General features: G+C 40.2%; 1 protein-coding gene across 3 annotated transcripts in view; it reads right to left on the bottom strand.

The window, feature by feature from the left end:
- lama2 (laminin, alpha 2) overlaps positions 1-15,912 on the bottom strand; it is a 178,323-nt gene that overhangs the window by 34,860 nt on the left and 127,551 nt on the right. For all 3 annotated transcript variants that reach the window (XM_079344159.1, XM_079344161.1, XM_079344160.1), the window contains 8 exons: positions 15,261-15,347; positions 14,729-14,922; positions 11,927-12,069; positions 11,094-11,192; positions 8,612-8,723; positions 4,207-4,369; positions 584-662; positions 373-504 (listed from right to left, as the gene is read on the bottom strand). In XM_079344159.1, coding sequence (XP_079200285.1) covers positions 373-504; positions 584-662; positions 4,207-4,369; positions 8,612-8,723; positions 11,094-11,192; positions 11,927-12,069; positions 14,729-14,922; positions 15,261-15,347 — 1,009 coding nt within the window. The remainder of the gene's footprint in view (positions 1-372; positions 505-583; positions 663-4,206; positions 4,370-8,611; positions 8,724-11,093; positions 11,193-11,926; positions 12,070-14,728; positions 14,923-15,260; positions 15,348-15,912) is intronic.

The following is a 15,912-nucleotide window of genomic DNA, read 5'->3' on the forward strand; positions in this document are numbered from 1 at the left end:
TTTTTCTCTGCATTTATTGTAGAGTAAGGATAGTGGATAGAGTCGGAATAAAACAAGAGAACGACAAGGATTGTCGATGAGGCCGGGCTTTAATACCTTAATTTAAATACCTTAAAGATTGAATGCATGTTTTGCTATTCACTGAGCAAAATGTCTAAAGTTGAAGGCTAACAAGTAATTATAAAGTGTGGAGGTTGATAAATGGAATAGCATTTTATAATAGTCTTTTCACTGTGATTGTGAGCATTTAACACATACATCTCCTGTAGAATAGTCAATGATACATAACATGACCATGACCATAGAAGCTGTTCAGCACTCAATCTCAGACGATGTTTGTGTAGCTGTGTGTGAGTTTTTGTTGACGTCTACCTCCAGGGCTGTGAGATTCGCCTGGTTTTGCTCGCCCAGTGAGCCGGCCTGTCGGGTCTTTCCCTGAGCTGTGTGGAGAAGCTCCTGGGCCTCCTGGAGCTTCCCCTCGTGGTCTGACAGCTTCTCTTTTATCTGGGGACACAGGTGGAGAAGTCTTTGTTAAATATCAATCATTTAAGACAACAGAGAAAAGATTAGAAGCTATTATTACCTCTGCTTTCAGGTCCTCTGTTGCCTGATGGGGGTCTCCAAATAATCTCTTCACTTTCTGATACAACTCTTCTGCTAATCTGGAAGAAGAAAAACAATGAGGATTAGAATGTTTACTTTTATTTTTAGTCAGCACGTCATGTATTTGTTTACAGAAGTGGAAGTGTGGAGTTAATTTCAGTCAATGCAAAAGAGAAGAGGAGACTGATTGTGATTCGGGACAGAGCAACTGAAGACAATAATCACTCCATGACTCAATGTTGAAATGCTGTGCCATTTTCTTCTATTGACCCCTCAGGCTAAATTGGATTAGACTGTGGCAGTGTAAACCATTTCAAATATGGTTACACTAATGCGAGCGTGTATGCATTTGACGGGGTGGGCGGGAGCAGCAACATGTGCTGACGTACACTGCGGCACTTTATGAGAACAACTGCAGCAGAAGAAACACCGAGGGACTCTGAACGCAGCAGAACAGAGAAGTTTCAGTATGTGTTCATGATGTCATTCATGTGATCATTTTTTTAGATCGGATAATGTAACTCACTCCTGTGCTGTAACAAAAATCTCATCCTCTCCTCTCATTGGTTGAGGATGCAGCAGCTACGATTCCTAGCTACCCTCTGTCTGTCGAGTGACCAAAAACCAAACTCATCTTTATAACAGCAGTAGCTCAGAGCAGAGGGTGAAACATTCCCTATGTTGACCACCTTGGTGGTTCCCCACTTCTACGAGAGGTGTGACTGCCCTTAAGAATTTGCATTGCTCTTGGGGAACTGGTTTATTGTTTAATGGCTGTTCATTGGTGTGTTGATACTGTGAGGTGTAAAAGACAGTATGAGCCTGACAACCTTCAAAGAACAACCGTGACGTTTTCTCTCCGTGCTGCTTGTGGTAAAAAAGGTTTTCTGACTCATTTCACACTGTGGTCCTATTTCTTTTGAGAACTGCCAATTCTCATATTTTTGGAAGAAATTTCTGTCACATTTTATATTGATGACCTGGGCACATACTTCATGAGATAGTGGCCTGCGCCAATACCTCCTTCCAAACCACAGAATAAGATTTTTTTTTCTCATGACGAGCCAATGTGCAGCCTCAGATCTTCAGATGAGGGTCTGCTGGTCGATCAAAAGCTGATGCTTAAAACTAAAGAAGATGCTTTTGCCATCAGGACCCCTCAGCTGGAACCACCTGCCTGGGGAGATCAGGAGATAGCAACACTTGTACTGTAAAAAGAAACATCAACTTTTATTCACAATTTAGACCTAAATTCTTCCTACAAGTGTTGCTGGAGCATTTTGACCTCTTCTCAGCCTTTCACTCTTCATGCACCTTGTCAGTTGGTGAAGTTTGTGCCAGAAAGTCCTCCGCTTCTTCTGAGGAGATAGGGCTCACAGAATCAGGAACATCATCTCAGTCACTTGTGAAAACACCCTTTTATAGGCTTGCTTTGGAGTGTTACGTCTTCCAAAGTCCTTTTCATATTCCCTTTCTACCTTTCAGCCTATCCTATTCCTCTAAACTCTTCTAACAGCTTCATTTCCCGAACATACTCAATCGCTTCATTGCTCAGTCTTTCTTTGAAAGTATTTAAAACAGTGTACTAACCGTATGTTTACCATGGCTCCTCTTAATGAGCCGTATTTATTTATTTAGTTTACCTTCAGCAATAATTAAGACAACAAGGAGCCAGTGTCCTGCAGCTGACTTCACTCAGAGGACAGTGTCACTCAGTTTTGAGGATAAATGTGAGGCAGTGACTGGATTGGATGAAACTTGAATGAACCCTTTGGGGAAAAGCACAAAGAAAACACAATTTAACTAAGTAAAGATAAACGGGAAGGATGTTCAGCCATCGGCCATCTGATCATGTTAAAATGAAGTTGAATAGCGATACAGTGAATGAAGCATGTGTGCAAACTTTTAGACAATGCACAGAAAAGACACTTCATGGGGAGAAATATAAAACTGTTGACTGTGTCAGCTTTGTTCATTTCGCTTTGACATTAGTCGATGCTTGTGTTTTTCTCCACGTCTCTGCTTGAAATCTTCCCTCAGGGTTCAGTCAAATAATCAGCCGCAGACTGACAGACGAGTCTTTCGGCGGCAGCCCCAATTTGTCTTTGTCTTTCTTGTTCTCCCTCTACAACGCCCTGTCCATCTGCCAGTGTTCTCCTCTCCCTCTGTGACTCTCCCTCTCACTCCACGTCCCTTTGTACATCTCGCTCTGTTTCTACCCCTACAGCGATGCTTTTAATTAACTCATCGACCTCGTCAACATTTACTGCTGAAGGAGACGCAGCGAGAAGGAGAGAGAGAGAGAGAGGGAGAGGGGAGGAAGGGAAGGATGGAGACAGTTGATTGCAAATTCCATCAAATGCCTTAACAGAGACGATAAAAGTGAGATGAGAGCGAAACACTTTGTTGAAAAATAAGCAGAAAGGGATGGTTTAAGGGAATGTGGCAATTTAGATGTCCGCTCAATGGAAGGTATTTACTCCTCAGGTGTTGACATCAAAAGACAAGAAACCAAAGAAAGGAATAAAAGAAAAAAAAAAGAAGAAAAATACGAACCACCAATCATGTTACATGTGAGATAAAAAAAAGGGTTATTTTCTCAAAACAAGTGAATCAATTGAGTCCTTTTTTGTTTTTAAAGACATATTTTTTTCTGCATTTATTGTGGAGTAAGGATAGTGGATAGAGTCAGAAATCAGGGAGAGAGAGAGTGTGTATGTGGAGTGACGTGTGGAAGGAGCCACAGGTCAGATTCGAAGCCTGGGCCGTCTGTTGGAGGACTAACAACAACAACGCACACTAACAACTACACGACAGATGCCCCCACTTCAAGATTAAAAAGACTATCATAATATGATCAATAAAAATGTCACAAAGGGCGATAGTCTGTCCAAATTCAGTGTCAGCTTGCTTCCTTACTTTTCAAATGGAGCTGTTGCTTGGTTGCATTAATGCAAAGTAAAACACATCAGTATCCCACAAGGTGTGACATTTAGACAAAAAGAAATCAAGATAATAACAAGGCGTTCTAGGTTTCCTAGAAAAAAAGAAAAGCAAGGACCTGAAAAGGCAGGACTGAATCCCAGCAAGGTTGAAGGCAAGTGATTAAAACACACAGCAACACGTACATTAGGAGGAAAAAGTTTGGTTCTATACACCCAACAATGTGGGGGATTCATCTTCTGGTCAATCCTTCAACTAGGCTTCAAAAGGAAACACAAAAGCATTCATCGGACAAAAAGCATGAAGTCAAAACTCTACAAACTAATCAAATAAAAAATGGTAAACAATAGGAAAGATGCTCAGTTTTGTATTTCCTATTATTCCTGGCTGATATTCACTCTATTCATGAATAAAGTGACACCTATACTCTGCTCATTGTGTGTGTTCATGCCTGGAGATGTGTGTGCATGTGCGCACACATCTGTGGAAGTGCCTGGAACAAAGATTGCTCTGTTTGCAAAGTTTCTGAAAATCTGTGTTGTTCTGGTGTGTGGGAGAAGATACATGACCCATGTGTGTCAGTGCTGTTTATGAGTGTGTGTGTGTGTGTGTGTGTGTGTGTGTGTGTGTGTGTGTGTGTGTGTGTGTGTGTGTCCATACTCCATCTCCTCCTCGGCAATGCTCTTCTTTCCTCCCAGCTGTCGTTTTCTCATCTCGGCTAGCATGGCCTGGATCTCCTCCTTCATCTCCTTCAGGCTTTTGTCTGGAGTTCCATCTCTGCGTGAGAGAGTCTGGTTGAGCTCGGCAGCCTTCAGCTGGAGGTCTGGACACACATAAGAGCAGAGAGAAGGCTATGATAACACTACTGATGGACTCTTACAAATGAAAAGGGCTTTTGGGTATTTTGCACCCTCAGCCTAGAATCTGTTGCAGAATGACTTAAAACCCGAGGAGCTGGTGTCCATCAATGTTTTTAAATAAAAAATTAAAGACATGACTTATAGATTGTTCTATTTTCAATAAACGTAGTGTTTTGTAAACTGTACTTTGTCTCTGTCTGTAACTTTGTGTATTTTGCAGCTGAATGTGTTGGCCAGGTCTAGGATGAACCTGATTAAATAAAGGTTGAATAAAAAAATAAAAGAAAACAGGGAGTAAAAATCACATTCCTCCTCTAGGATTAACAGAGTAGAGTTTGTCTTTTTCCTTAAACAGACTTAAACGTGATGAGCACCAGTCAGGTGGAGCAGCACTTTGAAACAGAACTGATTTAGTTTTTACTGTTTATGTTGTAACCAGTGAAGAAAAAACACAGAAAAAGGACTCTAACAGTGAGGAATACCCAAGGAAACATACAGGGTGCAGCACAGAGTTAACTATTTACAAAGTTATTCGAACAGTTGACTGAAGCGCCACTGTGGGCATTACTTCATGTCTCAGCTTCACGGCTCAAATACAAACACAAATAACTACATTTGATCTTTACTCATAGACATGCTGAGATTTAGACACACACACAGACACACACACACACACACACACACACACACACACACACACACACATATATATAAACACAGAGTGGTGTAAGTCATTTAAAGCCAGTGATTTTGGCAGACATGTTTGCTCTGCTTTTATCAAATTAAAGGCAGTGAAATCTCAAACCAATCAATGATGAAACTGCACAAAAAACACTCCAGGGCTAATTTGAATAATACTCAAACTGCTTAATGAGGAGCCTGTGTGTGTGTGTGCGTGTGCGTGCGTGTGTGTGTGTGTGTGTGTGTGTGTGTGTGTGTGTACGTCTGAGCAGAACAGAAGAGGTTAAAAGAGTGTGCTGTGCCTTTCCATATAATGTGCAGCAAGCTGTTGTGTGTGTTAGCCTTCCATTTGAAATGTAAAACGTGTTATGATTAAAGAAAGTTAAAAGTTAAATTGTGTGTGTCTTTCTAGGTGTGTGGGTGGTCATGTGTGTGTATGTGTGTGTATGTGGTTTTTTGAACTGCAGCATTTCCTCTTATTTGAAATGTAAACATGATGTGATTAGAGCCAAGACAGAACCAAAGCCATCATGCTAATGAACAGCTGTACTCTGTGTGTGTGTGTGTGTGTGTGTGTGTGTGTGTGTGTGTGTGTGTGTGTGTAGGTGTGTGTGTGTGTGTGTGTGTGTGTGTGTATTCTGCATTTGCATTTATGCCTGTCTCTGCATGTGTGTGTCTGGGTGCGTGTGTGTGGCTGTGTGAGTGTTTCACAGCCATATAATTACATAGTGAGATTTAAAAGCCAATTAAACACTTAAAACGTGGATGGAATCATAGAATGGTTTCTAGTAAACACAAGCACACACTGGGAAAGTGCGTACTGTATTTTCTTGCCTCATTATGTGTGTGTGCGTGTGCGTCTGTGCGCAGCCGTGCGTGTGCACAGTTGTATGAAGGTGCTTGTAGTGATTGTGTGTGGGGTGTTTTTGTGTGTGCGTTTGTGATAGCCACTAATTAAGTCTCTAATTGCTACTCTCAATCATCCAGTGAGCCACAACACACTCGTTTCCTCACTCGCGGAAACACACACAGGCACACAAACACATGCACATCGTCACACTGTGATTAGGCAGAGGGCCAGAGAGCTACGAGCTAAAACAAGGAGAGGACCGTTTCATCACAGCCAGTCACAGCAAGTTGGGTTGGTAACTTTCTTTTCATCTCACCAGCCATACAAACTTTATAAATGTAATCAGAATAAATTATTCCTATAACTGCAGAGTTTTATATAGAGCACAAATATACATTTTAAACACCAGTGTGGGACAGAGAGCAGTCTTTAAAGTTAATTAAGGCTTTTAAAATGCAGTCTGGATTTTACTAGAAAATAAGTCCAACGTCTTAAGCCTTCGTACAATGATTTCACTTCTTTTTTGATATGCAGTTATGTATTTAATAAATGTGCAACAGGGTGACAGTAAAGACAGAAGCTTTAGCTCTCTGTTACAAAAAGAAATCCTCCAGCTGGTATTTTCTTTATTCTGGATTGATAATAGGCATACAAAGCAAAAGGGATCTTAACTGACCAGTTTGCAACCTCTATTGTGTTGTCATCCATTTCAGACATTTTCATAGGCCGCCCATAAGGAAAAAAAAGGGTGAAACTTCTTCAGTAGGGGCCCTATGGAGGCCAGTTATAACAATAACTCAATCAGGGAAACTGCCATCAAAAATGTGATTTTTTTCTTTGTACATCTTCAAAGTCATCTCTGTATGTACAAAAAATAATTCCGTCCTTAATGAACCTACAACACAACACACGCTAAATACTGGTGTCTTGGATTTCGTTTAAAAACAGAATGAAGGCTTTCGTCATTGAAGTCTTTTTTTTTTAAATTGTTGTTTCACAATATAATGCAGAAAAAACCTTCAGTACCGGGCTCTGTTTTTAAAGGGTTAGAGTTGTAAAGAGACCTAAAAGTAATTGAATTCTTCACAGAAAAGATTCCACATAAAGGGACAGTCAAGGGCTGTTCATGTGTGTCTTTATTATGACACGGCAAAGAAGAGCTCCAGCAGCCATGCTACTAGCGGTCACAGTGACCTGCACACTGGTACTCCTGGCCTGGCAAGATGGAAAGACGGCTAAAAAAGAAGCGCCTGGCCCCTGTTCGTTAACGAAAACAAAGACACTGATGGTGAAGAATCGCCGCACAAAACCCTGCAGCTCTCCTCAGACGACAGTGATATCTTCTCTCTGGTCGAGCATGTCTAAGTGACTGATATGTGGCAGGAGGAAAACACATTACAGGCTGGTCAAACACACATTCATTCAGGCTCTCGGAGAGAAGATGCTGCTGCTATACCAGCAAAAAGATACAACAACAACAACTACTTCCACAGGCAGAGACCTCTGTATGAAGCCTCATGTGGACCGCCAAACAAAGTTCAGCCAGAGTAATGAAAAGTTTTACACCTAAAAGTAAATACCTAATAACCTAATAAACCTAATATTTATCCTATATTATATATTGATTGATATTGATTGATAAACACTCCTTACTTTATCTTATCCTCATTTTTTTCATGAGCGATTTATTATTTTATGTAAATAAGGGCTTCATACTAAAACCCTGCGAAAAACATCCTCATTGCACTACCCTTCAACTTTACCAACATGTTGAGCTCTTTGTGTTGCTTTTACAGCTTGAGGGTAACAGGATAAATCTTTTGAGAACCAATTCTTTAAGTGATTTAAAGAATGTTTCTCTTGCTTTTGTTTCTCATAAAGAGACATCAATGATAATTTCAGTCTGTTTCATGTCAAGCCAAACAGTCCTCACAGGAGCTTTAAGCTTGCAAGCGATGAGTAGCAAATCTGACATTCCTACTTTCTGCTCTTTTCAACGGCTGCAACAAATTCTATCAAGTGCATGCTAACGTCAAGTGTCTCCTCTACCTGACAAATGTGCACACACCATTTAACTTGTGCAGCCTCTCTGTTGGCACCCCATTATCTTAGTGGGTGACTCTTTATCACTGTGGTTAGTGATGCTGCAGTCTGCTGGATCCCTCTTTATTGTTCAGGCAACACTTTGCACCAGCAGCTGGCAGCGAGTGTGGCAGCTGGCCGTCAGCCCATCAGCCATTGTGTTTGAGCGAAGATTTCCATAAGGCGGCTAACAAGGAAGCATAAAGACCTTTTGGTTGTCTCACTTTGAAGACGTCTCTCCTTTAATGGTGGTGTAAATGTCTTTTGTTGTATTTTAGGTAGTTACACCAAAACTAGTCCTCAAAGTAATGCCACTTTTCTTGTTGCTATATTTAATTGCTTTTTTAAGAATACTATCACCCGGCAAAATTATTTATTTTGTCAGATTCCTTTTTCATCATTTCTTTCCTCTCTATGGAAATAACCCAAATTTCCCACTTGGATTCCCTACCTTCAAAAATGTAATATAATACAATGCACTGCAGTGACACATGAAACTAGTGAGACAGCAGATAGACAATTCCTCAAGTCTCTGTCAGCAGGATATGGATACAGCGGATAATGTAGGTGAGGTGGTGTTTGTTTCTGCTACCTTTAGCTCCCAGCAGTGTGTCCCTGACGAACTGCTCCAGGTCTTCCGCCCGTTTATGAATCCTATCAGCATCATCCTCCACCTGCTCGCCGTCTGCTGACACCTTAGTGGCCTACGCGCACACACACAAACACACACACACATTATAAAATAATAAACAGGTGTTGAATTAGTGAAAATATTGACTTTTCGTGTAACGAAGGAGGGGAAAAAGACAGATGAGGTCTTAGAGGAGATGTAAACGAATGACAGGCAATGATGCATGCACAAGCAATCAAAACTACTAAGTGTGTGCGTGGAGTTCAGTCATTCAGCCTTCTTGTTTACATGTGCATTTACACTGCCCTCGACATACGCATTACATTGATGAATTATTGACATAAAAAGAAAACAACCTCACACACAGAGGACCATGAAAGCTAAAGATGGATGCATCCTTGACAGACGTGAAAACACATCTCCACACCAACTACGCTCAATGTAGTACACACACACACACACACACACACACACACACACACAGAAAAGGAAGGAGTGGGTAATTATTGTTGTAACTTGACAGTACCATGCTATCATTTCAGTTGCTGTGTGTGAGTGAGTGTGTGTGTGATGCAGTGTGGGTTATAGCATCGCTGTCAACAAATGTCAAGGCCCCGCTCCCTAAAAGGGTGTAGCTTGACAGTATGAATGTGTGTGCTGTTTTTTTTCTCTCCACTTGGCACTTGTAGATTCTCTCTCCTCAAGAAGTGTTTTTCTACTTCAAGTCAGAGTTGTGACTCCCAAGATTGGAGAGTCAAAAACAGAAAGTTTAGAGCGCAGATAGTTTCATTCTGTACGAGGGCGAAGATGGGGAAAAAATGCTTTTGGGTGTTTACTGAATATGCTTGATGCTTTAAAATGAAAATTATTTATCTGAGATTCTTTGAAGCATGAGTAGATTCCCTAATGAGAAGAAAAAGCCCCAAGGTAAAGGGGACCCCTTAGAGTGTTTGAAGACACTTCTTTTATCCTTCTTTATCTAATTCTGGTTTGAAATAAATAAAATGTACAGACGTTTCCTCAATTTCCTCAAAAAAAGAAATTCTGAAATTCATTTAACCTGCAAGCTTTCAAATGGCCAACAGGGGGCAACCAGTTGTGAAAAGAAGTCCAATAATATGTAACCAGATGTCAACATTTTATTTGTCAGTTGAGTGACTTTTGAAATATTGCATTATGGTAATTGTTTCCATATTATTCTAACAGTAGTGTAACACTACAGTAAGAATAAGCTTCGGGGCATAGCTAGCTTATGTTGCCAAATTGCTACCACAGATATTTGGAAAAGGACAACATCGACACTTTTTGTTTCAAGACTGCGACAATCAAGTTGTCCATCATTCAACCATCATTTGCACAACTCACCACTGCACTATGATCTTCTTTAGTCTTGTACATATTAGTTTTTAATTACTTGTTTATATCTTCAATTAATTATTATTATTTCATGTTCACAAATGTAAAAAGACAGCACAATCTACTGAAGTTAAATTTCTTGTGCGTTAAACATACCTGGCCAATAAAGCTGATTCTGATTTTGATTGAAAAAGGGGTTTGAAAACAAATGGGTGACTTTAAAGCTCTTCGGAGGAAGACAAAACGGTGTGTCCTAACTCTTCCTGATCTTTTCCTTTACATGCTGTAAATCCTCTAGTCTGATTCTTACCCCATGGGGAACGTCAAAGGCATTGAGAATTATTAGATAGAAGTAGTCAGTCTTGTTGCTGATGGCCTTGTTTGCTTTCGTAGGTCATTTGCAGGAATTGACTGATTGTTAGAATGGTAAGAGAAGCCCCAGCCTTGACGTTAGCCAGTACCAGGGTTTCTAACCTTCTGACCAGGCTTACGTTAGCATAATTAGCAACCTAGCTACAAGTAATAAAATCTGACCTCTCGTTGTCATTTCATTGCTCTTGTTTAATCTTACATGTTTCACTTTCCTAAATCCAATTGCATTTGATTGAATAACCTCACTGTAAGCCTGGGGCCAGGTAGGTATTTCACAGAGAGCACACAGAATGGAGGGTAACAAGGTTATTTTTATGCCCCATGGCCACTATCAGATTTACCCGAGTGTGGTGCCTGGTTGTCAGTTTTCTCTTTCTACAGGCCATGGTTGCCGCTCAGCTTAAGACTTCTGTTTAAAAATGTGTCACTGATCTTTCTGATAGTTCATCAATGTGTTTGAAAAGAAGAGCATCTACGTCAGTCAACATGCTGCCGCTAGACTAGTATTGTGTTGCCTAAACTGTTGGAGAAGTAACTTCTTCTGTTTTTGCTTTTTTTTTCATCGCTAAGACACTTTCCTGGTCTGTATTTGCTTCAGCTTATTCATGGCAGACACATCCAGAGCAGCGAGGATGTAAGAAGGATAAAGAGAGCAAGGAGGACACAATCACAGGGACTAAAGTGGCGCCAAAACAAAAACAAAAAATGTCTGTACCCTGCTGTGTAGTTGGTCCATCTCAACCACCAGTGATCCCAGGTTGGAGTCGGCCAGCTGCAGTAATCTCTCCGGAGCTTTCTGAGGTGACAGCATGTGCTGCGGGAGAGAAACAGAGAGATGAAGGAATTACACAGAGAAATGTCTGACACATTTTGGCCCTGGGCTAAGCTTTTGAACTGCCTGGATGTGTGCTGTAACAATGAAAAGAAGAGGAGGAGGGACCAAATTTGAATTACACCTAAAACATGTCGAATAAAACTCAATATATATTAGAGATAGTTCAAAATTAACATAAAAACATGGCTAGAAACAAACAGAAATAAAGCCACAGTCAAAACTTCATATCACAATTAATCAGCAACTTGATCATTGTTATTGTTTGCAAAGGCATCACTGAGTTGTACATGGATTATCACCTTGTAAAAAAAAACAAAAGAGTGAATTATTTAAATAAAATTGCTTTAACAAGAGTCTGCTTAATTGTAGGTCTGCAGGAAACATCAACAAGTTATTCAGGGATCACTTTCAACCAACAAGTTGGGCTAACTTTAGCTTAGTTCATTCTGACTACGAGGTGTTATTTTACTTCAATGATCTTCTGTCAAGCACAAAACTAAGAATTTTGAGTGACTTGTTTGAACTGTGACTTGCACTTTTATATGTATAACCTACATGAAAGCTATAACATAGCGAAGGGGGTGGGGCTTTGGAAAAGGTCAGTTTAAAACAAAAACAAGATCATTGAAAGAAATAAAACATTTCCAAATTAGGACATGACCTTAAAACTCATTGAGAATACAGTTTCACCACAATGTAGAAATTAATTTTACCTTGAGTTCCTCAGTCATGTTCTCGAAGCGGTACAACACCTTATAAGGAGGTGGGAGGGGCGAGGTGAGGGTGACTTCAGTGATGATGCGATAGAGGCGGTCCATATCGCTGATCAACAGTCCTGAACACTCGTCGTCACAGGCTGAAGAGAAACGAACACAGACACACAGCGAGACATAGCTCGTGTTTGATCATTCATTTAAAAATTGATTTGAGAGATTTTAAGAGTTTTATTTGGGTATGCATGTTTAAACTTCTGCAGTCTGAAATTTGAAAATTGCTGTGATAAATAACAGAAAGAAATGAGGGAAGAAGAAAGAAGGAATTTCTTGATGTGTTTTTAACAGTGGAAATGTGGGGTTTCTGTGCTTTGTTTGTGAGTCTGTAAGCATATCAGTGTGTGATTGTGGTGACTGATTGTGTGTTTCTGTTTAAGTGACTCTAGCATCAGAAAGACAGGACTGCCGATGCATGAAATGCAGCTTAGAGTGGCAAAAGCACCTATTATGAGCACACACTGCAGGCTAAAAACACACACACGATCACACCAGGGAGTTCACTCAGAAAGACACAAACACATTTTTCTCTATCCTGTAGTGTGCAAGCGGCTTTTTTTCCTCTTGTGCCTGAGGCTGATTTATTGAAAAAATTAACATTTCTGACAAGGGAAATCAAAGATGAATTAAATAAAATAAAAAGTCTTTCTGCTCTATCAATCTCAGACAAAACCAACTCACAAACACATGCAGACACACACAGGTAAGGTAAATGTACAGTTGATTGTATGTGGGAGTTAATAGCTGCCAATCAAATCAGAGCCATTCATGGCATCATCTCTTTATAACAGCAATGAAGGATTTCATTCATCAACTTCCACCCAGCTTGAAAACATCCTGAACAAGATTACAGACAAAAAGCCTCGCTACCATCAACATCTCTAAAATGTTTGACAAGACAGGCCACAGATTATTCAGAATAAAGTACACCTGACTCCTGTTCTCGGGAGTTGATATGACATGTGGCGTCTACATTTCTTGGAGGATCTTTTTTAAAGGTGATCCAGCTTTAAAACAACTTTATTCTGATGAAATGTTTCAGGATTACACACATTAGCTTCAAGGTAAAGAGATGTAGATGTTTTTCCTGATAAGAATAGAGGGTATTTTTGCACTCAGGAGCGTGTCCCAAATGGTGGCAATAAGTGGCATGCAGAACGTCTCAAAGTAAAAACACACATGTGCTTCACACTGTAAGTCCTCATGCAATCCATAAACACACAGTAATACACACCCTTAAGTCGCAACTCACCACCGAAATTTCAGATCTGTGCAGAGCAGCAGGGAAAGCATCTTTCTTCCTTTTTCTTTCTTAAGTTATGTGTAGTTAAGTGTTTATTGCCCAACAAGTGACGTAGTGATGTAATGGATCGGCCTTTAAGGTGAGGATGGAAATAAAATTTGAATCACATTTACCAACGCAGATAAACTAAATAACATGTACACTAACTTTAGATTTGAAATAAGAGCACGTGTAAAAAGCAGCTGGCGACAGTTTTCCTCAGTGCTGATGTTTAAACTACTTTTACTGCATTTTGGTAAGCATTAAAACTGTGACTATAAAAAAGCAGCTTTATAATCTTATTGTGATGAAAAAAAGAATATGAATACATTGAATCTTTTTTTTAAAAAAGTCACCTTTTCGATGTTTATGGCCTATGAAGACAGCACTTCACACCGTAGCTCATTGCTGGACATATAAAACACATTTTCTATTTGCTGTTTTTGAAGGTCATGTAAAAAATGTTATTTTAAATTGATCCTGTTTCAGTTTAAAAATCTCCTAACAGCCCGTTTATCATACAAATATCATGGGGAACACTTTTTTCCCTGAAGTCATATAATTTACCGCACAGCTACATTTTTAATACATGTTTCACCATAATTGCAATGATGCACCCAACAACATCACATGTTGAAATTTAGCTCCATTTCAAACCAAATGATGTTGTGAAGGGAAAATGAAAGTGCCTCCTGCATTTCCCTCATTTAAGGCTGCCGGCTCCCAAAGTGCTCTGTTTCTGCAGATAGAATGGGAGACATAGTCTGGTCGGAGGCAAAAACGTAGAGCACAATCACTCTCAACAAGTGAAGAGCCGTCTGATTGCTCCACTTGTGATTATTGTCTGGACGTACAGGTACATGGTGTCAGGGTGCACCGTGGTACTCGCACTGCCAATTTCGGAACACACGGTTTGTGTCAGCACACATGAAGAACCCTGAGCAAGCCATTTCCTCCCTGACCCGGCAGCAGCAATTTCACATCCGCCTCTGTCTTACAACCTTGTCTTCCGACTTTCTCTCCCCGCTGCACATGCTAATGGTGCTGAATTGGCCCCGCTATTATGGTCATATTAAGTTTAAATTAGCTGCAAATGACATTGAAATTATACTCTAAATGATTCCAATCTGACTTCTGCCACGAACTAGTCTCCCATGGCAACTAGGGGGAAAAGGACTTTTGACTGCTCATTTGCATTTCTTCGCCCAAATAAAGTAAAAATCAAAACATCAGGTGACAATGTCTTCTAGGTAGGTAACCAGAGAGAAAAGGAATAGAAAAAAAAGCTAAAGAGAAAAAAGAAAAAGAAGAATGTGAAATCAATTTTAAAAAATAAAAGATAAAGATAAAGAAAACCAAGTAAAGTGTAAAAGGTAGAAAAAAAGAAAATGAAAAAGAGGGGAAAAAAAGACATAAAATGAGCACAAACCACAGATTAAATCCAAACCGTGTGTTAGTCTTACAGATGATTCCAGCAGGTCCACACACATGCCTGTCCATGCACTGGTCACATGACCTCCCCGAGGCCCCGACCCTGCAGCGGCATTGCCCTGTGACAGGGTCGCACGGTCCAGGCAACGCCCCCCACGGGGAACACTTACACTCCTCGCAGCGGCCGCCTGGCATCAGCGGATTGCCATGGTAACCAGTAGCACACCTGGACGGGGGGCGGGAGGGGCATGGAAAAAGTTGACAACCAATAATGCTGGAAATGAGAAGTGTCTGCTGCTTTTAGCATCACCGAAAATAATTATTTTCTTCAGAAAAGGGTGTGCTGACGGTCGTCTTTGCCTTCATAGCTCATAAAGAGGCATAGCAATGAATTCTGTTCTGTTTCTAAAACAGCTAAAACTCCTCACAGGAGCTTTAAATAAAAACAGTCTAAACACTTACACCCTTTCACTAATAAATTGACTCATAACAAAATCTGTTACCTGAATTTGGCCACTTGAGCATCAGACATGAACATGCCTGTTTCTCATGTGCATGTCTCACCTCTCACAGTGTTTGCCCTCATAACCCTCAGGACAGGCGGTGCAGCGGTAGTCATCGTATCCCTCTGCTACACAAGTCGGGCTGAAACTAGACATAGAGAAGGAAGAATTCTATCAAGCACTAAATAAATCATGTATTACTTTTACAGTCACATTAACCAACTATATATGTGATTTTAGAGCTTTGTATTAACACTGATTTTAGAAGGGTATAATTAACCAACATGGCTGCCGATATCGAGGTTTCAGCTGGAATGAAAATGGACCTTTTCTAAACATTTTGTGCACTGGTTTAAAAGCATTTTGAACTCTAGAAACTGTAGAAATACTAAAGATGAGGTATGAGGCATTACTAAGCCGATTAACTTTATCAAACTATATTTTACATGTTTACATATTGTAAAAACATTTTAAGAGCAGAACTTTGCTCCGCTGTGATGCTCTGCCACATGTGCTGTAGTGGGAGCTCGCTCAGCTGGACAAACTACATGACGACCTAATTCTTTAAAGCATTGATTTTCAAATATTGCAATCAGTAAAAAAGTTGTTCACAGAATGTCATAGATTTGTCTTGCTGTAGAGTTTATCAAGCATAGATTTAGTACCATGACATGATTACAACATGATACTTTCAATTAAAATAGATGAACACA

This window comes from Symphodus melops (genome assembly GCF_947650265.1).
Source record: "Symphodus melops genome assembly, chromosome: 1".
Taxonomy (NCBI): Eukaryota; Metazoa; Chordata; class Actinopteri; order Labriformes; family Labridae; genus Symphodus; species Symphodus melops.